Source organism: Oryzias latipes, chromosome 12, assembly GCF_053564925.1.
Source record: "Oryzias latipes strain Hd-rR chromosome 12, Olatipes_Hd-rR_3.1".
NCBI classification, from domain to species: Eukaryota; Metazoa; Chordata; class Actinopteri; order Beloniformes; family Adrianichthyidae; genus Oryzias; species Oryzias latipes.
In genome coordinates, this window is record NC_136248.1 from 31,063,453 (window position 1) to 31,087,108 (window position 23,656).

A 23,656-nucleotide genomic window follows, 5' to 3' on the forward strand; every position below is an offset into this window, starting at 1 on the left:
CACCTTGTGTACAGGAGTATTTCTGTTTACATTAAGCGCCATCTAATGTCAGGGAATGAAATTGCATGTTCACTCGGCTCATCGTCAGCGAAAATCGCCTGGGTGTGAACACAAAAAACGTGGCGAAAAACGCTGGCGAGTAACGCCTGGCGAATATTCGTCCCGGTGTGTACGGGCCTTTAAGGTCCACAGAAGGAACCAGGTGACAGACATTGTTTTCAGTCAGTCTCTAATGTCTTCTTCTTATCAAACCCTCAGGAGCTCCCTCAGGTGTCCCTCCTCCGTCCTTCCTCCTCATGTGTTCCTTTTCCCTCCTCCTCTCTCCTCTTATTCCTCAGGTGTTCCTCCTCCATCCTCCTGCTCCTCAGGTGTTCCTCCTCCCTCCTCCTGCTCCTCAGGTGTTCCTCCTCCCTCCTCCTGCTCCTCAGGTGTTCCTCCTCCCTCCTCCTGCTCCTCAGGTGTTCCTCCTCCCTCCTCCTGCTCATCAGGTGTACCTCCTCCATCCTCCTGCTCCTCAGGTCTTCTTCCTCCCTCCTCCTGCTCCTCAGGTCTTCCTCCTCCCTCCTCCTGCTCCTCAGTTGTACCTCCTCCCTCCTCCTGCTCCTCAGGTGTTCCTCCTCCCTCCTCCTGCTCCTCAGGTGTTCCTCCTCCCTCCTCCTGCTCCTCAGGTGTTCCTCCTCCCTCCTCCTGCTCCTCAGGTGTTCCTCCTCCCTCCTCCTGCTCCTCAGGTCTTCTTCCTCCCTCCTCCTGCTCCTCAGGTGTTCCTCCTCCATCCTCCTGCTCCTCAGGTGTTCCTCCTCCCTCCTCCTGCTCCTCAGGTGTTCCTCCTCCCTCCTCCTCCATCCTCAGGTGTTCCTCCTCCATCCTCCTGCTCCTCAGGTGTTCCTCCTCCCTCCTCCTGCTCATCAGGTGTACCTCCTCCATCCTCCTGCTCCTCAGGTCTTCTTCCTCCCTCCTCCTGCTCCTCAGGTCTTCCTCCTCCCTCCTCCTGCTCATCAGGTGTACCTCCTCCATCCTCCTGCTCCTCAGGTGTACCTCCTCCATCCTCCTGCTCCTCAGGTGTTCCTCCTCCCTCCTCCTGCTCCTCAGGTGTTCCTCCTCCCTCCTCCTGCTCCTCAGTTGTACCTCCTCCCTCCTCCTGCTCCTCAGGTGTTCCTCCTCCCTCCTCCTGCTCCTCAGGTGTTCCTCCTCCCGCTCCTGCGCGCTGAGCTGAGGAGCAGCGTGGTTGTCCTCGTTCCACAGTCGTGAAGGTGCTGCTAATCTGATCCCAAACTCTCCTCCCTCCTCCCCCTCTGTCACCCCTGCGTGTGACATCGCAGCACCCCGGAGCCCCATTGGACCCGGGGAGGGCGCAGGGGCGCGCGCGCGCCGCCCGCCGCCGCTCATTTGCGCGCGCGGACGTTGCTGCGCCTCAGTTGACTTGGAACCGCGCAGAGTTTGACTTCCAGCCGCAAAGTGCAGCTCGAGGTAAGAAGCTTTGCTTTTTCTCTCTGCCTGATGAAGTTTTTTAAAGACTTTACGGAGAAACAGTTTGAAGAAAAGATTCTTTGTCGAGAAAATGGAGAAAAAGATAAATAAAGATTCCCGGGAGTTTTAGGAGGTTTGTGCTGAAACGGAGGAAAACGCAGAAAGTGACACAGATCTGTCAGAACAAAGAGCCTGCATGCTGATAATCAAAAACGACAGTTAACTCAGGACTGAGCCAAGCATCTCGACCTCCTCCTGACGCTCCTTCTGGTTGATGGAGGAGGAGGACTTCAAACGGCCTTTCCGCCTGTTTGAATCTGAAGTTTTTCATAACTTTGGCTGCTGCGTTCGTACTTGGACGGGAAGGGGGGGGGGGGGGGGGGCTGTAGTGCAGAACATAACCCGGGTTAAAGCGTTCCTTTGGGCTGTCCATCATCTTATCACCGCAGGAACTGGAGCTCAGAAACAGGACCTTCTGGAGGAAACTCCAAAGGTGTCCATTTACTACAGAAGACCTTCCTGGGGGGAGAAGGGTTTCCATTACACCAACTTTATTATTATTCCTTTAAAGACAAAATATGCCAGAATTGTTATTAACTACACCGAAATCGCAGAGACTGCTCTTCCAATCATATCAGGTTTGTCCAGTAGGGGGCGATGATGAAAACTATTAAAAAAACGATTTAAAGATAAAATATCTCTATTAACAAGCGTGTCTTCTGCAGAGAAGATTTCTAAAAGTGAACATCTCCAACCACTCCATGCTACTGGATAGACTCTCTTTGGGATCTTCAGTTAAAATGGGCGGGGCTCTGGGAATTGTAGTTCTTAGAGGATTTAAAAAGCAAAACCTTCAAACCAAACTTAACTGAATACATTAAACCAAACAGAAACCAGCAGAAGCTTCAAAGTATTTCTCTGAAAATGATCGTTCCTGCATGACGGTGGGTTAGAAGAACCATAAGAGTAAAAAACACAAAAGAATAAAGTCATCAAAAGTTAAGGAAAAAAAATCCAAAATTTTAAGAAATTAACGTTGTAAAATTGTGAGGGAAAAAAAAGTCAATTTATGAGACTAAAGTCATCGTGCCTCATTTAAAAGTTGTGATTTTATAAGGAAAAAGTCCTACTTTTTCTCAAATAAAGTTGTAAAGCACACCCCCCCCCCCAAATACCCTGATTTCTATATTTTGTCTGCAACAGAAACAAACTGGATTGTCTTTGTTGAAACATTTTAAAAGTTAAACATAATCCTTTGTCTCTCAGAAAATTCCTTTTTTTTGTAAAATTACAACTTTTAAAGCAAAAATGAACAACTACAGTTCTATTCTTGTAAATTGTTTAAAAATTGTTCTTTTTTCCTAAATTTAAACTAAAATTAATTTTTTTGTGATCGTATGTTTTTTTTCCTCATAAAATTCTTTTAACATTTTAAATCTTTTTTCTCATTTATTTCATAACTTTATTCTTGTAAATAATTGCCTTATTTCATCGTTTTATTCTTAAAAAAATCGAAATTCTGTGATTTTAATCATGTAAAATTCTTTGTATTTTCTTATAATTAGAGGTTGTTCTCGTCGTATATTGTTGACTTTATTCTCATTTTCATATTTCCGCTCCTCTTTTGTGAAACATTTGGAGTCAAAGCAGAAAACCAGGACGTTTTGATGCTTTTAGAATCTTCTCAGCCCAATGAAACACACAGACGAACCTCAGCAGACTTAAAGACCTGCTCAGTGTCCCAGTGGGTCAGCGTCCAGCCTTGGCCTTTATAAATTGTCAGTTCCAGTCAGGTTGAACAAGACATTATCTATTGCTGAAAGTGTTCATAATGAGCGGATAAAAAGTGATGAAATAGTTTTAAAGAGGAAGGTGCTGTAAAGGGCAGGTTGTGCAGACTCGGGGATTGTGGGATGGATTTGCGGCGGTGGCGGCAGTGGCGGCGGTGGCGGCAGTGGCGGCAGTGGCGGCGGTGGCGGCGGTGGCCGCTTCGCTCCATTAGGAAATCACAACAAACATGAGTGTTGATCTTTTTCCAGCTCCTGACGTCACAGCCTCTCAGCTCCTGATGGTCACTAATGATGATTACCTCCACGGCAAAACTATGGAGGCTTTCATTCACTCTAAGTTTCTGGGGGTGGGGGGGGTTTAACCTCATCCATCCTTCCTCATTGATTTTTAATTTCTGAACCATGACGTCCCGCCTGGTCGGCTGTTTGAGGAAACATAACGATCGTCATCAGACTCACTTTCACTTAAAGGACTGGGGGAGGGGGAGGGGGGTTCCTCAGGCTGAGGCGTCACAAGCTCGCCGTCATTTTTGTGAGACTTGTCATAGCTGTGGTCGACCACGGCTGTGAAGAAAGAGGCAAAGAGATTTAAGGCTGAGAGCAGAGGGGCTGAGTGCAAAACCCCCCCTCTACAACCCCTCTCTGTGTGCTGGACCCCACCCTCGCCCCTGCACCCACCCATAACTCAAACACTTACAGTGTGTGCAGGCGAATGAAAAGGGGGGTGTAGCTCAGTGGGTGTGTCTGTGGAAACCAGGAAACAACACCTTAAACCAGGTTGAATGTTTGGCTCATTGTTTGCTTTGGAAAACGACTCACCTCTGCCATCTGCTGGACGGAGTCGCCCACAGTCTGTCAGTCACAACACATTAAAGGGGTCTATGTCACGCAAAATCAACGTTTGAGCTTTTAAGTGTATTATAACGTTAATTCCTTACCAGAAAACACCCAAAACTGTATTTTGATCCGTTCATTTCTGAGTATTCCTCTGAGCACCAGCCCCTCCCAACCCAGGAAAACCAGTGGGTCACATTGTGACATCACAAAGTGAGGAACCGCCCCTTCCAGGAAGAGTCTGCACTGCCAGCTCCGCCCCCAGGCTAACAAACCCCCACTTTCTCTGTGGAGCTAGCGGTGATTGGCTAAACGCTTTTATTTTCTATGCACGGTATGAAAATACGTCTTTGCAAAAGTTCAGATGTTGTTTAGTTTGTGGGAGAAACGCTGACTCTAGGATGACGTCGTGAAATGGGCGGCACCCACAAGGAGAGAAAGGCGGAGCCTCAGAGATCGAGTTCTCTTGCTTCCTGGTGGGAAAATGAGCTGTGAAAATAACTCATATTTCATTTAAAAGTTTTCTTTAGTGTACCAAAGGTAATATATTATCATATATGTGGAAATAGTTTACTCTGAAAGGCTAAAAAAAAAGCAGGATAGAGGCCTTTTAAATCGAGACGCCAAATCCGGGATCTCTGACGCTTCCCCGTCTTTGAGCACCGTCCCTTGATGTCCAGATGTTCTCAGCTTCATTGTGAAAAAAGACATTTGATCATCAGCAAACCTGGAGACTTTTCTTCATCTATCATTTGTCTGCCAAACCTAAGCCACAGCATCAACCTCTGTGACCCCAAACCTCTTTGGGAACTAAATCTTCCTGAAGTCCAGTCTGAAAATCCCACTCCGATCATCTTTTGATCTATTTTCAAAGTGCTATCAGAGGTCTTTTCATTATGATGATGCCGTTTTTGGCCAAAACCAAGGACTTAGTTTTTTTGCAGTAGGGCAGGAGTTTATTAAAAAATCACCGAGCGGAACTGTTGGTGCCCCCCTTCCCCTCTCTGTTGCTGAGAGCTCTTTGTTTACAGCCCCTCACACCACCAACCTAACATCAGTGGATCAACAAAAATGGCAGCAACATCATAGCTATCCATCCGTACAGTTCAGATCCAGATTCCAGCTCAGACGAGGAAAACACAGACGTTCGTGGATCTATTTGTCTCTAAAGATGCATCAGAAAGGGGCGGAGCTAACAGCATTTTTTTCATCTGCTCCTTACTCACCATATGAATAGAGAAAAAATCTGTTTTAATCCTAATTCTCCTTATTTATGCCCTCGTCGGAAAAATGCCAGAAGAACATGCTAAAAACACAATTTTTTGTGGGAGTGGGTCTTTACCTGCACTGACTCTCCATCCACCTGTGGGGTCCAGAAGGGCTGAGCTTCCAGCCTTCCTGCAAACAATGAGAAGATTTACAACCTCCCCAGTATTTGTTCTTGCTCCAGAATCTCGGGAAGAACCAACAAGCAGACTCTGTTGTGTCTCTTTCTCGGATCATTGTTTTCCCCGTGGATCCGTCAGCAGATCTCTGCACGTCTAAACCGGTCCATTCATCCAATTTAACTAGAAGGTTTATCCAGGTAAAGGAAAAACGGACACTTCAGAAATGTCAGCATTCCAGCTGTGAGGATCAGGGTTCATGGCATCACACTTTCTGAATGTGAGAAACACAAAACTGTCACGTGTCAGTCTAAAGACCACGCCTTTTCTGTAGCTACCCCTACACACACACACACACACACACACACACACACACACACACACACGCACACACTGCTGCAGGTTGGAGGGAAACTGCCCCTATGTTTGCCTCTGCTGTAAAGTGGGACTGTTTGTTGGGAGTAAATGGAGACGTAATTGTGTTACAACCCAACTAGTGGTCACCCGGCGAACTGATCTGGCTCCAGTTATTTTCATTTTGCAAATGTCCTGGAAAAAGGAAGTGGATGATTGTCCGCAAAAGCTAATGAGGAACCCTGAGTCTCGCCGCTTTGGCGCTTACACCATCATTAGGTCCATCGCGGGCCGTCAAAGATAGATAACCAGAAAAAGAAAGTATTTTTTTAAAATTCCGTCAGCGAATAATCGTGATTGACATGCAGAACGGCCAATTGAACATCCTCCGGTCCATCTGTCACTGCTGCTCGCTGGGTCCCCAGCGGAGGATCACTCCGGCTTCCAGGGGCGGTACTGAGGCCTGGGTCGGAGACGGAGACGCCCCCTCTGACCCCCGCCGCCCTGCCACGGCGCCTGGTTCCCGCCCGGGGGATCAGAGCCCGCTAAGGCAGCAGGGGCTCAGCCGTGGTTAGAATGATGATGACGATGAATTCAAAGTAAGAAACTAGCTGAAAAGTCACTAAGACTTTTCAAAATAAAAGAATTTTCGATTCACGTCTTTTATACAAAGTAAATTAACATTTAGTTGTGTTTTACAGTGATGTTATTGAAAAATGACCGCAAATGTAGAAGTTATTTTAATGAAACTTGTACTGACTGTACGTTTGTTTTTATGGAAGTGGCTGGAAACAGCTTTTGTCTCCACTGTTCAGTTTGCGCTCAAACCAGAAAAGTGGGGGTCAAACCAGCAGGAAGCAGCGCCGACTCAGCGGCATCCCCCCGCTTGAATGCCTCGCAGGTCAGGAAAAAACAAAACCTCTGACAAGCAGCTTCCCAATCCAGCCGCACAGCAGCCGAACATCTCCCAGAGTGCTTTGTGCTCTCAAAGATGGAGACGGCGTCTGCACTGCAGCAGCTGCTGATGGCGGGAGCAAGTCAGCTGTGCTCCCGTGGCATTTTTCTGACGATGGAGGACATTTATAAAGAAAATGAAGATTAAAACAGCATCTCAGAGGATTTCTTCATTCAAATCGTTGTGAATCAGGAGCCGTTTGACAAAAGATCGTATTTGTGACATAGAAAATACGCTTTAGCGGGCAACGAGCTTCTAGCTCCGCCCCATTCCAACCATCTGCAGGGGGTTTGGTCGGCTCTGCGCCAGAGTTTCAGCCAAACAAAGCGATGAGGTGAGGACGGCGTGTGACGTCATCCGTGCGTCCAGATAAGGCCTTTTTTTGGTCCCGCGGTGGTGTGAGCCGCTCTGCAGCATGTCAGACGTCGACGCAGAGACACAGCGATGGAAGCCACATGTGGGTCTCTGGAGCTCCTGGCGTTTCTCCCCGGGCCTGAGGAGCCGCTCCACACGGGGTCGGAGGCCCTCGCGCCTCCCCTCAGATGAGGTCATCTCCAAACCGCTTGTGGGGAAAAGCTCTTCTGCTAGTTCAGCGAGCCGTCTTTGTGACGAGTCCTGCTATCAAAATGCAGACATCCTCGCTGGGACTAAGAAGGAAGCAGGCAGCGCCGAGAGGAGGCAAGACTACCAAAACAAAAGCTTTCATTTGGAAGGCTGAGGTGAGGTGATAAAGTAAAAGAAGAAGAAACAAATCCACAGTTTGGCACGGTTTGCGTTTTTTCCTTAACAAACCAAAATGAGTGAGAAAACTGCTTTCAAAGCTTGTTGAGAGCCGGAAGCTCCTGTGTGACCTGCAGGTCAGGTGGGAGTCACCTCTGACCTGAGCCGAACTCTGACCTTTTGGTGCCTGAGAGCGAGTCCGCCCGTCAGAAGCATCTGACTTCCGCATCCGAGCAAATCGCACAAAATCTCGACACGAAACTCGGAAACTTCAACTTTTAAAAGAAGAACCTCTGCAGGGGTTAAAAAGGCCTCTGAGGCTCTGAGAGTGTTTATCGTCAGTGAAAGGATTGTTTTACGTTTGGCTGGACAGAATAAACTACAGCCCAGATCCTGATGCTCCACTTTAATAGACTCGTTCTTTCCTCGTTAAACCTGAATCCTGGAATCGCTGCTTCTCAGCTGCCAAACACTGACTGACACCAACCTGCCTCAGTTTTCCTCCCGGCGGAGGTAAACAGGAAACAGAAAAGCTGGGCTTTGCGAGGCCGGAGCGCAGCCACAAGCTGCCGTGCAGAAGCCACAGATGTTTGGACAGCAGCAGGAAACCCAAAGACATATTTAGACGTTCAATTAGTTTCACTGCGACTCTGTGGGAAAGGATTCAGTAACACGTTGGTGAACAGAGAAAATCATTTGGCTTTTAAGATAAAGAAAAATACTAAAAGTGGTGAAATTTGTGAGAAGAGGACAAAAAGAGAAACGAGATCCAGCTCCAAGTTTTGCTCTTAATGAGGGGCTCGGTTTTAAATTTCCTTTGGCTAAAAGAAACAGAACTGTAAACTTCCAATATTTGTCTTGTTTTAAATTATTCAGAAGAACCAAAAAGGGCGTTAATTTAATAAACGTGACTGGAAACGTCAGATACAAACCGGTTCCTTCATGTTTCTGCAGACGGGGGCTGCTGATGTTTCAAAATAAGAGCTTACCCAACGAGAGAACCGCTTTACTGTCTACCTGCTCGACCACAGAAACCGATGAAGCTGCCTACAAATGCAAGTGTGGGAAAAGCCCGCGGTATCCCGATAGGGATCACAGCAGGGCTGCTGGAGCCTATCCCCAACTACTGTCGGGTGAAGGTGGAGGTCACAGGTCGCCTGTCCGTCGGAGGACCTTTTTGTCGATTCCTTTACTGCTCAAACAAAAATGGGAACAATTGAATCAATAAAGCGTCAAAATGAAACAAACCTGAAGACCTTCAACTCGGTTTGTCGTCAGCAGACATTTCCTGCATGGATCATTCCATAAAAGGGCGGGAAAAAGTAAATTCAAGTTTGTTTGCTTTTTTGTCGACCCGCCTGATAAACATAACACCACGCGCCTAGACATGTATGTAGTTAAATAAAAACAGCTGGTTTAAAATAGTAGTAATGAATTAAATCTGAAGACACAAAAAGCTGTTTGACTCCATTTTTAAAATAAATCGCTGGGACATTTCTGAAACCAGCCTCCAGTGGTCGACCCGACAAAGGAGCCTGATGTTGGCGAAAAGGCGTTTCATTGGCGGATGTCAGGTCTGATGTTTGCTTTGGTGCCTCACACACACACACACACACACACACACGTGAACACACAGGTCCTTTCAGAGTCTCTTCCACCACGCAGAGGCTGATTGTGTGTAAATGCTTGCATTGGCGCCGGCTCCTTCTCAGAATGGTTACTTAACAAAGTTCCAGCTGTCGGGTCGGGGAGGGGTCCCGCTGCTCGCTGTGGGACAACACATGACTTCACTCCCAGCTCGTTTGACCTGAAGGGTAAACACTTTTCACTGACGTTATAAACGTCTGGAGGCTAAAATTAAGTCTTGAGGTCATTAAGTGACTCTATCTTATGTTGCCTGGACGGAACGGACCGTTAAACCAGAACCCGACCCCGTTTTCCAGCTGGACCTGCTCTGCTTGCACTTAATTACCTGGATCAGGTGGATCAGGTCAATCAGAATCTCTCATCTGAGTCTGACTGAGTCTGAGAGACTGTTCTTCACTTTAACCGTTGTGCTATCTTAGATGACCCCCCCCCTTCCATTGACGTGTTCTCCCTACCATGACAAAGGTGGATAAAGGTGGAAAGATTTCATGTAATCCATGGACACCAGTGAAGATCACAAATCATTGAAGAAAAAAGGTTCAGAGCACTGTCTAGTGGGTCTAGATGACCCAACTCCCAATGTCAAAGTGCCTAGGATAGCACAAGGGTTAAAAATGCACACATTATTAAAAGACATTGGAGTAAATATTGCAATATAATATATTTCACATTTGTTTTCTTTACAGAAATTCAAAATTCCCCAGATTTAAAGAAACAGAAGAGGCAAAAAAGTTGAGAGTTGCACGTCACAAATTCATAAAAAAATGTTTTTAAAAATGGCGCCTTTTCGAACATAAACACTCACCTGAGCACAGGTGTTAGCTCACCTTTGCAATAATAGTTTGCATGATTGAATGAATGAAATATTTCACACTAGTTGGTTTTAAGGCATAAGTATGCGTGTGTGAACACTATCTGTTTTGTGTACATGTCGACAGGTGGACATTTTTGCAGCTAGCAGGTGTGTTGATAACATTTGAGTGTGTGTGTGAACAGGCCCCGCCCTTTTTGTACTACATTTGAACCTTACCATAATGATAAACAACCAGTAAACTTGTTGCTCTATGCTGCTTCATGGTCTTACCCCCCTTCCCCTCCTATTATCACCCTCCTACCCCCCCCCCCCCCCTCTCTCTAACGTCCCTCTCTCTTCTTCCCCTCTTTCCTTTTCCGTCCGGTCCAACACCAAAGATTTTCAAACATGATTGAAATTAATAAAGTTTGGCCTCAATTACAAAAGGGGTTTATTCAGACATACCTTTGGTTTGTCTGAAGATTAATAACCCCTCTTGTTAAAGTAAAATATGTCCAACACAAGAGGCCCTCAGCTCTCATCTGCCTGCCTAGCTGTTGGACAGGACAAGTTAAAAAAAAAAATGGCGCCTTTCTCTGTTTTTTTTTTTCATTTAAATTTGTAGAAGGGACTAAATGCAATTTTTATAAAAACATATATGGATGGGTTATTTTTTTATTAATCCACCTGGAAGCAGGTGAGGAAGGGCTGTAAAACAGTCCTGGAGGAGGAGGAGGAGCAGAACCTTCATTCTATGTGAGGACAGACGAGGAAGACACAGACACACACCTGGCCTTGTTTACCATCCACACAGGTGGAAGCAGAGGAACGTTCCCACCGTTACGGTCTGCTGAACGCAGGAAATGACTCAGTGGATGTTAAAAGACTAATGCGCACTTTAAGTACGGAAGCAATTCTGTAGCATAATTAAAAATAAAAGTCAATACTTCAAAATGATTTTATTTTTTACTTAAAAACGTGTATTCTGTGTCATAATTAAAATGAAAATGCAAAGAGGGGATTTTCATTTTCACATCCACCCTGCGAACATTGTCGCATTATTCAATTTGCATAAGCATTTCTAGAGGGGAGGCGGGGCGATGATGTCAGTGTTATCTCCATCTCCATATCTGGGCTAGAACCAGCCTACAGTGATGAGCCAGAACTCCCAATCAGACGTTTCGTTTTTGCATTTACGCTGTTAGTGGAAGTGTCCCCTTGTTCCATCGTTTGAGCTCAGGTGGTCTAAATAACCTGAACCAATAAAATAAAAAACATACTGTTTTGTTAGCATTTTGTGTGGACAAATTACTATTAGTATTAGACTATTTAGTATCTTCAATTCCTACCACTAATTTGTGCTCACAGAATACTAGTTTTAATCACAGAATACTAATTATTTGCACAGAATGGTAATTTGTGTGCACAAAAGGTTAATTCGTGTCCACTTAATGCTAATTTGTGACCAAAAAATCCTAATTGTGTGCACAAAGCTCATTTGTTTGCACAAAATAATATAGTATTGTAACGACCCAGCTGGTACGTCACTTTTGCGGGGAAGCAAGAGCCAAGCTGCTGATTAACTGGCTAAGTTTTAGATTAGATTAAATTAGATTCAACTTTATTGTCACTGCACATGTAGGTACAAGGCAACGAAATGCAGTTGGAGTTGTCTGTCTGTGGAGAGCTGTCTGTGCTCCATACGCCACACGACCCCGGACAGTCTCAGAGAGGAAGAAACAGGCAACACACCACGAACAGCCTAACAGCATGGGGATCACTTGTGTTCCCAGCCCTCTCACTCATGGTTTTCACATCAAGATTCCCCACTTCCCATTAGTCTTATGGGCTGAAGGCGGGGCTAACCCCCAGGTCGCTACAGTATTTTATAATTTGTTCCCACAATATACTATTTGTGTGCATGAAGTACAAATTTTTCTGCACAAAATGCTAACTTTGTTTGCGCCAAATGCTCATTTTGTGTGCGCCAAATGCTAATTTGTACACACAAAATGCTAATGTGTTCACACAAAATGCAAAAGTGTTTGCACAAAATTACAAGTTATTAGCACAAAATTCTAATTTGCTGATACAAATTTTTAATTTGCGGGAATAATTTAAAAAACCTTTTCTTGTACGTCATGTCCAGGGCTCCGTAAGGCGCTCTGCATCAAATCGGCTGAATCTCAGAACGAGGCTGAAACTCACTAAAGTCACCAACTGCTCATGGAGCTGAAACTTCAGTCCTCTGCATCATTTCTGCTGCTTCTGCCCCCCCCCCCCATCTTCATGTGGTCTCATCACATGTTCCTGTTCCGCCCTGTCATGTACACGGACTAAAGGATGTCACCTTTCTCATAAGGAAAGAGAACCCCCCCCCCCCCCCACACACACACACACAGTGATGCAGTCGCTCTGCCACCCCCCTTGTTGTGTTAATCGTTTTCATGGAGGGAGGGGTAACAAGTGATGCGTGCTGCACTTATTCTGCTGACTCCTCCTGGCAAACGAGGAAGAGCATCAGCAGTTTGGGACGAAGTCGATGAAGACTACGGGGGGGTGCATCAGAAGTAGATGTGTTATAGGAACATTACTTAAAAACAATTCGTTAAGCACTGCTTGATCTAAAAAGTAATCTAGTAAATCAAGTACTTAGTAATTAAAAAGTAACTTAATTACTCTATAAACATCGTTTCATGTCAATACTTGATAGAAAGCCAATGAACTGAAATTAGTTAAAAAATACATTTTTAGTATAACAACAAAAACATTTTCTAAACTTTAACTTTTGTAATAAAAGTAAACAGTTAAAGATTAAAAAGAGAGTTTGACTTTTTTACGAGATAAAACAGAAATTCCAAAAAGTGTGTTTCCATCTCAGTCAGCTGGTTGGTCTACATCTGCATGTATGTTCTTCAGACAGTTAGAATTTAAAATGCTCTCGAAGCTATGAACACTTCCAGCTCTCCGTCTGAACACTGGCCGTCTGCAGGTGTGGGTCCCGGGTGACCCGGACGGAGTTTCAAGGTTGTCCACTGCTGGGCCCGTAGAGGGGCTCTTCTTTTTCCTGTGGTCGTCCTGCGGAGACACGTCAGAGTGAATACGTCTACAACACGTAAGGGTCGAGTTCCAGAGAGGTCAAGCTCAGACATGAAGGTCCCGTGTTCTGCATCCGTATCCACTGATAAGGCCTGCTTTGCTTTGCTGGGATGAAGCCCAGGATGGGGGGGGGCTGTTTCCTTTCTGTCCTCACAGAGACAGAGTGTGTGTGTGTGTGTGTGGGGGGGGGTGACGCTGCAGACCGCCGCTCTGTCTGTAAAGTTGAGAGGTGCTGGAGGGAACGTGACACTGCACAGTACGTACACAATTCTGGTTAGTTTTTTTTTCTTTTTTTGGGGGGGGGAGGGCACATCCTGCCTGTGCATGGGGGTGGGGGTGAGGGGTTCTTCATGTGCTGAGTCAACTTTGGTTTCCCCGTCCTCTGTGTTTGCGTGGAACACGTTCAGAGTGGAAGGCAGGCGGCGCCGTGCACTCCAGTGGTAATGACAGCGTCCTCCGGGGGGGGGGGGGGGGGGGGGGGGGGGGCAGCACTGCAGATGGAAATGCAGCTGCACGGTGCGACTGCAGGGATACTTTCAGCTGCATGTCCCGGACGATAACCCCTCCCTGCATGTGTGGTGTGTCTCTGCAGCGATCGGAGCCCCGCCGTGGTGAGCCGAGATGATTCCTGCGCTCATCTGTGCTTTGGTCTCAGTCAGCGTGGCAGAGAATGCTTTAGACGTTCTGTACCCGGACCTGGAGTTCTCCAGAACCATCTATGTCACAGGTGAGCTGCCCTCTGCGCTCCCGAATCAGCGGAGATCTTGCTGTGTTCTGTTGGTGACCCTGACTCTGGAGGGTTTCTCCTTCCTCATTCATTTCCATCCTGCTGGAAAGATGTCAAACAACTGCTCAGGCGGGAGAACGGCGGTGCGGACCAATCAGAAGCTGCATGGAGGAGCATTAAACATCACTGAGGAAAAGCTTTCCACATTTCCATGAACATGACTGAGCGTTCCTCGGTTCTTCTAGCATGAGGCCGTCGTAATGACTTTAACCCCGGAGAACCCACGGGGTCAAATTATTTTCCTTTGGCTGCTGTTTTGGTTCAAAATGAAGTAAAAAAAAAGTTTAAAGGAACTCTAAAAGCCAAGGAGAAAGATGTTGTTGGATTATCCAGGGTTAAAAGCCTCATTGATAGTCTGGGAGTCTCCTGAAGATGCTTCTGCTCTTTGATTTTTACCTGATCAAAGAAAACAGTCATTTAAAATAACGAGGAAACATTTTCAAATGGATTTTGTTTAATCAAGAATAAAATAAGAAGTAACTCCTACAAATATCAATGAAATGTCCAAAACTGTGTTTTATCTGATTGAAAGATTATAATGTATAAACTAAATGAAATATTTAAGAGCTTAACTTTAATATTTAATATCTGAATACAGTAATAGCTGGATAATTAATCACTTAAATGTTCTTATCCCATGGTCCGGGTGATTGGTTGCCAGGTGCAGATTAAAAAGTAATAATCCACAGGGATAATGCATACATAAAAAAGGAGTTCCGGTCACATAGCCTAAATGTTCTGTATCACTCCGCTGGAATCTTTAAAATAACCTTTATCTTCATATTCTGGACAAAAACAAGCGGTAAGAGCTGAACTTTCTCTCTGAGCTGATGCTTTATTTAACACATCATGATCATCAGCATAGATATATCGCTTTGCCGGATCAGCCGTTACCATGACAACGAGCTGCATCACGCATCAAATAGTCTGCGAGAGCAACGGCCCTCCGCTCCGCGTGGGATGGCTCAGGCTTCCACTTCATCCGTTAATTCGTGACGATGGACACCTGGTCGGGCGCATTATCCCTGACGTAATTATCTTTAAAAGCGGTTTAAAATACTAACCCATGAAAACAAACAACTGCTTTAAACTTGAACTACTTCAGTAATACCTTCAAAAATATGTTAAACTGTGATTTCTACATGAAAGAAGAACAAAACCTCACTTTTCTACTGTTCTTTCAAAAACCATTTCATCTCCAGCAGTCGAAACGAAGTCCAGTAAATTTATTTGAAATATTTTTCATCAGACGTAAATGTAAACACAATAAAATGGTCCAAAAGGAACCGAAACAAAAACAGAATCCAATGGATGTTCTAAGGCTTGGTTTGAATAAAGCTTCTTCAAACGTGTTTTAGACAAGATGCAAAAACCGTTTTGGGGGACTTAACTAAAAGCAGCCATTTTTAACCAAGATAACCAACAGAAGATGGCTTTGCAGGTTTACACGTGAGACCTCGCGGATCAGAGAAAACAAACAGGAAAACCATGACAGCAGCTGCAGACCCTCATCCTCAGGAGAAGAATTAGTTCAAAGAAATTAAAAACTCCCCCCTGAAACGGCCCATCAGCTCCGAACAACGGATCGATGGGCCATTAGCCGCTGGGCTCAACCTGGACGCGTGCTTACACAGCAGCTGGAGGGAAGACGAGCCAAGCCAGCAGAAGAATCGTCTGTGGTACCATCCTCCTGACAGACTGGCCGCTCCACCACGCTCCCCAACTGTGGACCGCTCAAAAGAAGCAGCTTCGTCGGCCACCACAAACTAGACGACAAACTCGACCAGAAAATAACCACAAACCGCAAAGAACTTCCACCGAGACGAGCAAAAAGAGATGAGGGACAGAAAGATAACATTATGTCCTAACATTCCACAATGGAACGTTAGTGCAGCCGTAACAAGAAAGAAATTGAAGCTATGAAGAATAAAGTCCAAATCTTCTAAACAGAAGTCAATGTTTCTGTTACTGAGAATCTCCATTCCGAGCGAGGTCCCAAAAGGTTGTCGTACGAGAGAAGCCGTGTGGTTCTGAAAACAATGAGGCATACTTCCAAACACCCAGAATTCTGTCGGTTCTCACAGAGAACGTGACCCTCAACCAACAAACCTTTTCAAACTCAAACACTAAAAGACTAAACCAAACCTGAGTGAATTCACAAAAACTTCCCACCTCAACCTAAAGTTCCAAAACAGTCTTACCTGAAGTTACACAGACTTATGAGACACGCGTGATGGTATCGCACAGTGTCCGTACGCCACACTCCAGTCCAGGGGTGGCCAAACTACGACCCAGGGGCCATTTGCATTATTAAAATCTGGCCCGCCAAACTGGAATAAATTTTAACAAGAATCCTAACTAAAGGGTATATCCTGCTTTTCTTAAGCCTTTCAGAGTAAACTATATCCATAAATATGATAATATATTACCTTTGGCACACTAAAAAATTATACATTTGATGAAATATTAAGTTATTTTCACAGCTCATTTTCCTACGCGGAAGTAAGATGACTCGATCTCTGAGGCTCCGCCTTTCGCTCCTTGTGGGTGCCGCCCATTTCATGACGTCATCCTAGCGTCGGTCTCGGCCGCGTGTCGGCGTTTCGCCCACGAAAACAAACAATATCCGAACTTTTGCAAAGATGGATGTGCACATTGTGGATAGAAAAGGAAAGTGTTTAGTCGATCACCACTAGCTCCACTGAGAAAGTGTGTGTGTGTATTAGCCTGGGGCAGAACTGGCAGTGCAAACTCTTCCTGGAAGGGGCGGTTCCTCATTTTGTGATGTCATAATGTGAGAACCCAGTTGGGTTTAAGACTTCACTCAGTTGGTGGAGTAGCACTTCTCTAGAAGGATATCTCAGCATCTCATTCAAGCCCTGATGACAACACAAGGAACCTGTGATACCACCGTGGTGTTTCATGGCTGAACCCCCTGGAAGCTTCACACAGTTTTAACGGCGGCTTGCTTGTGGCATCACTGCCTGAGAGGCGCTCCAAGCGTTTTTATCCTACTCCTTAAATCCGTATCCTCTAAAGTTACGTGACTCTTTGGTTTGCTTTCACACCGAACACAAAGGCCAGCAAACACCAGTCTTCCATATTTACAGACAAAATCATTTCTGAAACCTGGACATGAGCAAAAAAAACAAGAAATGCTAAACAAAAACATTTTAGCTAACAGAGCTTTTCCGAGAAGTGGGTTTGAAGGAGGCAAAGTCCCTGACACGGATTCTGGGTTCACGCCGGACCCATAGTCTGTTGGTTTGTCTGTGCTTGAACCTGATTAAGCGTGCTGAGGCTGGGCCAAAGGTGAAAGGTGGTTCAGATATCGGTTCAGAGGACTCTGGCGCCGTAGAGGTGGGAATGATTTTCCAAAATTGAACTTAACCTGTCTTATGAATCCATGAAAGCATCTGGGTGTGGAACCAAATGATGTGCTCTAAAGACAGACCATAGAAAAATTAAGGGATACACTCTGAGCTCTAGAAGATCTTTCCTTCTTTATCTCCTTCTTTTTCATTTCCTTTTCAATCTTTTTTTGGTGGAGGGTAAACAAACAAAAATAAGGTAATACTGCCACCTACTGGATAGAAGGAACATCTGCTCTCAGGTCCAGATTGTTATGGATATTGTGAGTGCTGGGCCAGTAGGACCAGGACAACACGTGTGCTGTAGCGGTGTCAGGTCCAGTTGTCTCGAATCAGCAGGTTCTGACCTGAAGGCGAGACCTGTGGGCTCTAGAAATGTTTGAAGCTGCAGTTCTTTCACAGATTCCATCTTTGTTTTTCAGAAGATGGCCCTCGCCTCACATTGGTGGCAGAACAATCCAAGGTGGTTTCAAGGAGAGGCGGAAACGTGACTCTACCCTGCAAGATCCAGAGGGACCAATCACTGGCACCCAGTCGCAAGATGAGGATTAAATGGACCAAACTAACCTCTGACTACCTAAAAGAAGTATCCAGTTACATCTTTCAGAATCTGAAATGTGCTAAGCTTACGGTAAATATTCTAAAACTGTTCTTTTCCTGCCTTCACCCTCTTGTAGGAGGACGTCTTTGTTGCTATGGATTACAATAAAAAGAGTTTTGGGAGTTACCATGGACGGGTGCACCTTCAAAGCTCCTCTCCGATGGAATGTTCCCTGGTCATCACAGACATTACCCTGGAGGATTATGGGAAATATAAGTGTGAAGTCATTGATGGGCTGGAGGATGGAACGGTGGTGGTTTCCCTGGACCTTGAAGGTAAGACTTGTAAGAACAGACCATAAAACACACGAGGAGGAGTAAAATTGCGGATGTGCAGCATGTCAGTAGTCAGAACTTCCTCTACCCCTCTGGTCACCGGCGGGAACCATTTCCGGAGTACTGAATGAACTACATCTCCCACAACCCCCAGTGCACATGCCACACACCTGACTTTCATTTGCAATCACTCACGGCATACCTTTTTTTTTTTTTATCACAGCATACTTAAGCACTGTACTGAGGCTCACTCAGTGTGAAGTATTGTTTGTGCCACTCTGCCTGCATTACCGAGCGTTTTATCTGTATCTTATCTTCTGATTTCCTGACCCTGTATTGTCTCTGACTCTGTTTGCCTTCCTTCTGTCCCGAATCTCTCCTGGATCCTGACTATTCCTGTTTCTTCTCTGATGCTCCCATGCTCGTTTTTGACCCCTGCCTGCCTGATTCGGATTTAGCTTTGTTGACTTTTAGCTGAGCCAATAAACCTGCTGCAATTGGAACCAGCTGTCTACCCCCTTACGTGTGACACTCTGAATGGCGTAGACCATTTACTGGGGTCAAAAAAATGAAGAATGAAGCCAGTGTCCAGTTAAAGAAATGTCCAGTTAAAGAAAATGTATATTACTGTAATTTGCAAACTAACAAAAAAGTAAAAACGTAATTTTACATGCAATGAAAGCAGAATTACAAAATTAACTTCCATTAAGTTACTCGGATCCTGTCTTTTTCTTCTTCTGTTCCTTTCAGCTTTTTCCTTCAGGGGTCGACACAGCAAATCAGCTTCCTCCATCTAACCCTGTCTTCTGCATCCTATTCTCTAACACCAGCTACCTTCATGTCTTCCTGCACTGCATCCAGAAACCTCCTCTTTGGTCTTCCTCTAGAGTCTAGACCTCTTGCCTTGCAGCTCTAGACTCAGCATTCTTCTACCAATAGATTCACAGTCTCTAGGCCCAACAACATGGATGCTCTCACCACAGTTTTCTATACCTTTCCCTTTCATTTGAGCTGTAACTCTATCACTTTTCTCCGCTCTGCATGCACTCACACTCTCCATTCCTCTGGACTGTTGACTCTAGATCCTTCAAATCCTCAACCTTCTTTCTGCACTCTTCTACCTGTAACCTCAGTCTTTCACTTGGGTTCCTTTCATTCACACACATAAACTCTGTCTTGCTGCTGCTAGTCTTTATTCCTCTTGGGGGGCAAACTTCCAAAAAGAAAAGAAAACGAAAAATCAGTGCAAAACATTTCACTTCCACAACCACACCTTCCTGACTCATTGGGCTAGGTATTGATACACTTGCAGAACCGCTGTCTTACTCTAGCCTCAACCTGTGACATCCAGGACAACGTGGGGTTGCGTGTCTTGCCCGAGGACACTTTGGTCTCAGCTTTGGCTCAGAGGATGGGCTCGTCTCAGGGCAGAAGCTGATTCTTCATAGCTCTTCTCTGCTTCCACCCCCTGCCTGCAGGTGTTATCTTCCCTTACTTTCCACGGTTGGGTCGCTACAACCTCAACTTCTACGACGCAGAGCGGGCGTGCCGAGATCAAGACGCCGTCGTGGCATCCTTCGACCAGCTGTATGACGCATGGCGGGGGGGCATGGACTGGTGTAATGCTGGCTGGCTGAGTGATGGCACTGTGCAGTATCCCATCACCACCCCCAGGGAACCCTGTGGGGGCAAAGACACGACCCCTGGCATCCGTAACTATGGTCTAAGAGACAAGGACAAGGGCCACTACGATGTCTTCTGCTTCACCTCCTACCACAAAGGTAAGGACCAAACCATTTACCCCATTTAAGAAGGGGGCAGGCTTTACACCCTTTGGGTTTGTTGGACCCAAAGGGTGTGGAAATCTTTGCATGTCTAGACCTGATCTTACAGAGTTTCAATTGAGAAACTCGAGTTAGACACACAGGATGACTGTCACGCAATTTCTTAAATCTTCTTGGCTCAAGAAAGCATTTTAGTTCCCATCAGCCTCCTTTCCTTTCCTACTCTTCAGGTCGCTTCTACTACCTGATCCATCCATCCAAGCTGACCTACGATGAAGCAGTGAGAGCTTGTCAAAAAGATGGCGCTCAGATTGCCAAGGTTGGCCAGATGTTTGCTGCCTGGAAGTTGCTGGGTTACGACCGCTGCGACGCAGGCTGGTTGGCAGACGGTAGTGTACGTTATCCGATTTCCCGCCCCCGGAGGCGCTGCAGTCCCACAGAAGCGGCGGTGAGGTTTCACGGCTTCCCTGACAAGAAGCACAAGCTGTACGGAGTCTACTGCTTCAAGGGCAACAACTGAGGGACACAGAGCTTTCTGCAAGCAGCTGCATACAGTTCACAAGCATGCACAACACATCTAAGGAACACACCAGGGGAGCTGAAACAACAGAAAAAAAGAGGAACTGACACGTCCAATCCAACTGTGATGCTTTAGTTCATAGAAAAATGATGCCAGCTGACTCATGTCGTTTTTTAATCTGGGACATGATCCTCTTGAAGGACAGTTTACACCCATATCATTATTTAATCAAAGCCTTGTAGAGGGTTTGTCATAACCACAGCGATCCTGACATCCAGAAATGGACTAGAAAACTGTGAACGGCTCATACCTGACTGTTGGATAAAACTTTGGCCACTTGTTGTGCTTAGAATACACGCCTAAAGTTTGTTTGCTTCGCCATTCCTCGCTGTCCGATCTGAACAAGGTGCTCCAACTGGTACTTTGTACTTCACCTACAGTCCAGTATTTGATGTTTTTGTACAAGTCTTTTGGACCAAACATAAGAGTCACAGCAAAGTGAACTAGAAACAGGAAGTGTACGTCTTTTCTGTAGGAAGTGGTTATCTAGAACATGTATTACTGTTAATGCATTTGTGTTTTCATATGTTTTGGAAAGATGGACTCTTTATTTTGTCTTTTAGATGAAAATATCCAAGATTATTTTAGTTGCATTAAACACAATTAGGCCGAATCCGAATTGCTTCCCAACCTCTACGGCTTCTCCCTATCCCTACATTTTTCCCTCCAAGTGGAGAGACATGGAAAGAAATAGGGTCTTCAATTCCGGATGTTACTACCGCTCAATGACATCATCTCCCGCTGAGTTAGGGTTAGCTGCTAGCGCTCTAAAAATACACAACAACATCATTTTATAACGTTAAAAAGTCATGCTAAAATAAAGACTCAATACTTGCATTTAAATGTAAACTTCTCCACGCCACAGATCACCCTACTGGTGGAGGGTTAGCCAGCCATAAGTCACTAAAGCTCCTCCGTAAAAAAAAAAAACTTTGGGATACCACTACAGCTTCAAATGCCCCTTCGATTGGAGCAAAAGGGAGGAGCCAGAGGGGTAGGGGAGGAATTCAGATTTGGCCTTAGAGTAGCGACAAAGTAACTTACAATCAACATCTAAAAAGTGAGAAAATATACCAAGCGGCAGAAAATAAAAAAGCATGAATAAAAAAAACTCACCAATTCTCTATTAAATCACTTCTACAATGAAATCTGTGGCTGTGTATCTGCTTGGCTTGGGTTTCAGAGCACGTCTAGCTTGGGTAGAATAGATAGAAAAAAATATGAATTATTGTAAAGTAAAAAAAAACTGATTTGTTTTTTTAAATGCAAATAATGTAATCTTAACCGTAGAATAAATTGAGCCAGGTTGCCATAAAGCTACTTTAATGCCTGGCTAACACAAAATGAATGAAAAATGTGTTCATTTTTTCAGTTTTATGATTCTGTAACTCACAATTCATACATTAGAGTGAAAAGTTGGCTTTAAGTTAGAGCAAAAAAATGAAAAGTGTTGTTGTCCTTGTTTAAAATCTACAGGGCTCCATAGAAAATAAAAACAGATTGGAGCTGCAGAAAAAGTTAAATTGTAGGAAGAAAAACTCATTTGGGGTTCTGAACTGGATCCATGTACTTTTTGGCATTTCAAAATTCCCCTTAAATAAATAAAACCAAAAAAACAACAAAACAAAAGTATTTCTTTTCTCTGTTTCATTGTGTTTGTCGATATAAAGAAACCAAAATAGAAAACCAGTATTTACGTTTATACTGTGCTTAGCAGCCGGGTAAATAAATTACCTGTTCAGATGCATCTTTTTCTTCTTTGTCAGTGTTAAAAATCTTTAAGGAGAGTTAATAAAAAAAATTGGTTATGACCTAACCAAAATTACAATTTTTCCAACAGGTGTCATTCTCCAAGAAGATCAGATAAATACGGTCTATAGAGGAAGCGTTAAACCAAATCCCAGAGAAAAACCTTCTTGTGACTGATCTTGAACAGAGGTCAGGTCTGAGGAATGCATGCACACTTCAACACGACTCTGCAGCAGCCGGCTAGACGTGCTGTCCGGCCTTAGAGCTCACTGCTCAAGCACCTCCACATGTTGATCAACCACAGCCTGCTAGAAAAGGACAAAATGCAAAACCTTTTCGTGCCAACGTTCCATGTTCTTCCATGTAAGGAAGTCCGCCGGTGCAGAGTGGACTCACTGAAGCTGGTCTGCCAGGGTTCAAGTGTTCGCCACCTGCTTTTACAGTCCAAAAACACACATGTCAAATGCTTGAAAGTATTTCGATGCATTTCCATGAACAGCATCCTGCAGCTGCAGACTAACAGCTGGGAGGAATCGTGTCCTGCTGTGCAACTACACCTTTTCTTTGTAAAAAAGAAAATGTTAGAAGACAGTTATTGTTTTGACGTAACCATGCAAAGTTTCAATAACTATAGTGAGCTACCTTTACACTGACTATTAAATTGCGCAAATAGGATTGGCAATGATAAATTCGCCTCATGGAAACACAACAGCTTAAAAAAAAAACAACAGCATTTTTTGGAAAAAAAAGTTAGTTGTTGGAGGAAGTGGTTTTTTGAGGCGTTTCGAAAAAGACACGTTTCCCAAAACTGCAACGGAAACACGTTAAATTTTTCAAGTTAAATGAGTCACATGACCAACAACCGGATGACGATGCGCCCCTTGGTCGCTGCACAGTGGGCACCACCAAAGTTGCGTGTGTCGTGTGGAAGCTCCTCTGGAAACCACCATTTCCCAAAATGGCTTCATCCGTAGCCCCTCCCACGTGTACGGAGCTCGCGCTCCACGGCTGACGTCTCCTTTGATCGATGATGATGAGCACAAGCGCCGTGGCGGAAATCTGAACGTATCTGCTGTCAATCAAAGTATTGATCAGATCCGTCACCGTGTTTCTGAATGACTTATCACATCAGCTGGTTTGTGTTTATTCACATAATTATCATTTAATGGAAACTGTCTAATTGTCAAATAGTGTTTTTTTTGGACACTTCCAGAGTTTTGATCAAGTTTTGCACATACGTGAGATGGAAACTATTGTTGGAACTTTTTTTTAATCTCAATTGTTTCTCAAAGACTTTCCCGAATGTTAAATCTTTGAATGTCACTTCAGAGACAAAAAAGTGGTGCAGCATATTTTTATCTGACATTTTCATGAGCCATTAAAAAAGTTAGTTTTTCCCCAAAAAACTTTACCAGATCATTAAAAAAAAGTTTTTTTCAAAAACAACAAAGCAAATATTGTTTAT

The 23,656-nt window shown here is 44.8% G+C and overlaps 1 protein-coding gene across 4 annotated transcripts; it reads left to right on the top strand.

The window, feature by feature from the left end:
- The first annotated feature begins 1,230 nt into the window (after positions 1-1,230).
- On the top strand, positions 1,231-22,071 carry hapln1b (hyaluronan and proteoglycan link protein 1b). Of its 4 annotated transcripts, none has more exons than XM_023960801.2 (6): positions 1,231-1,467; positions 13,637-13,771; positions 17,625-17,788; positions 17,880-18,078; positions 19,557-19,859; positions 20,093-22,071. In XM_023960801.2, exons 2-6 carry the CDS (start codon positions 13,666-13,668, stop codon positions 20,380-20,382), a joined length of 1,062 nt encoding a protein of 353 aa, XP_023816569.1. In that variant the 5' UTR covers positions 1,231-1,467; positions 13,637-13,665; the 3' UTR covers positions 20,383-22,071. The 4 variants fall into 4 exon arrangements, with proteins under 4 accessions (XP_023816569.1, XP_023816571.1, XP_078812224.1 ...); XM_023960803.2 differs by having other exon boundaries at positions 1,305-1,467; positions 17,628-17,788; XM_078956098.1 differs by lacking the exon at positions 1,231-1,467 and adding an exon at positions 13,293-13,317.
- Positions 22,072-23,656: the final 1,585 nt, after the last annotated feature.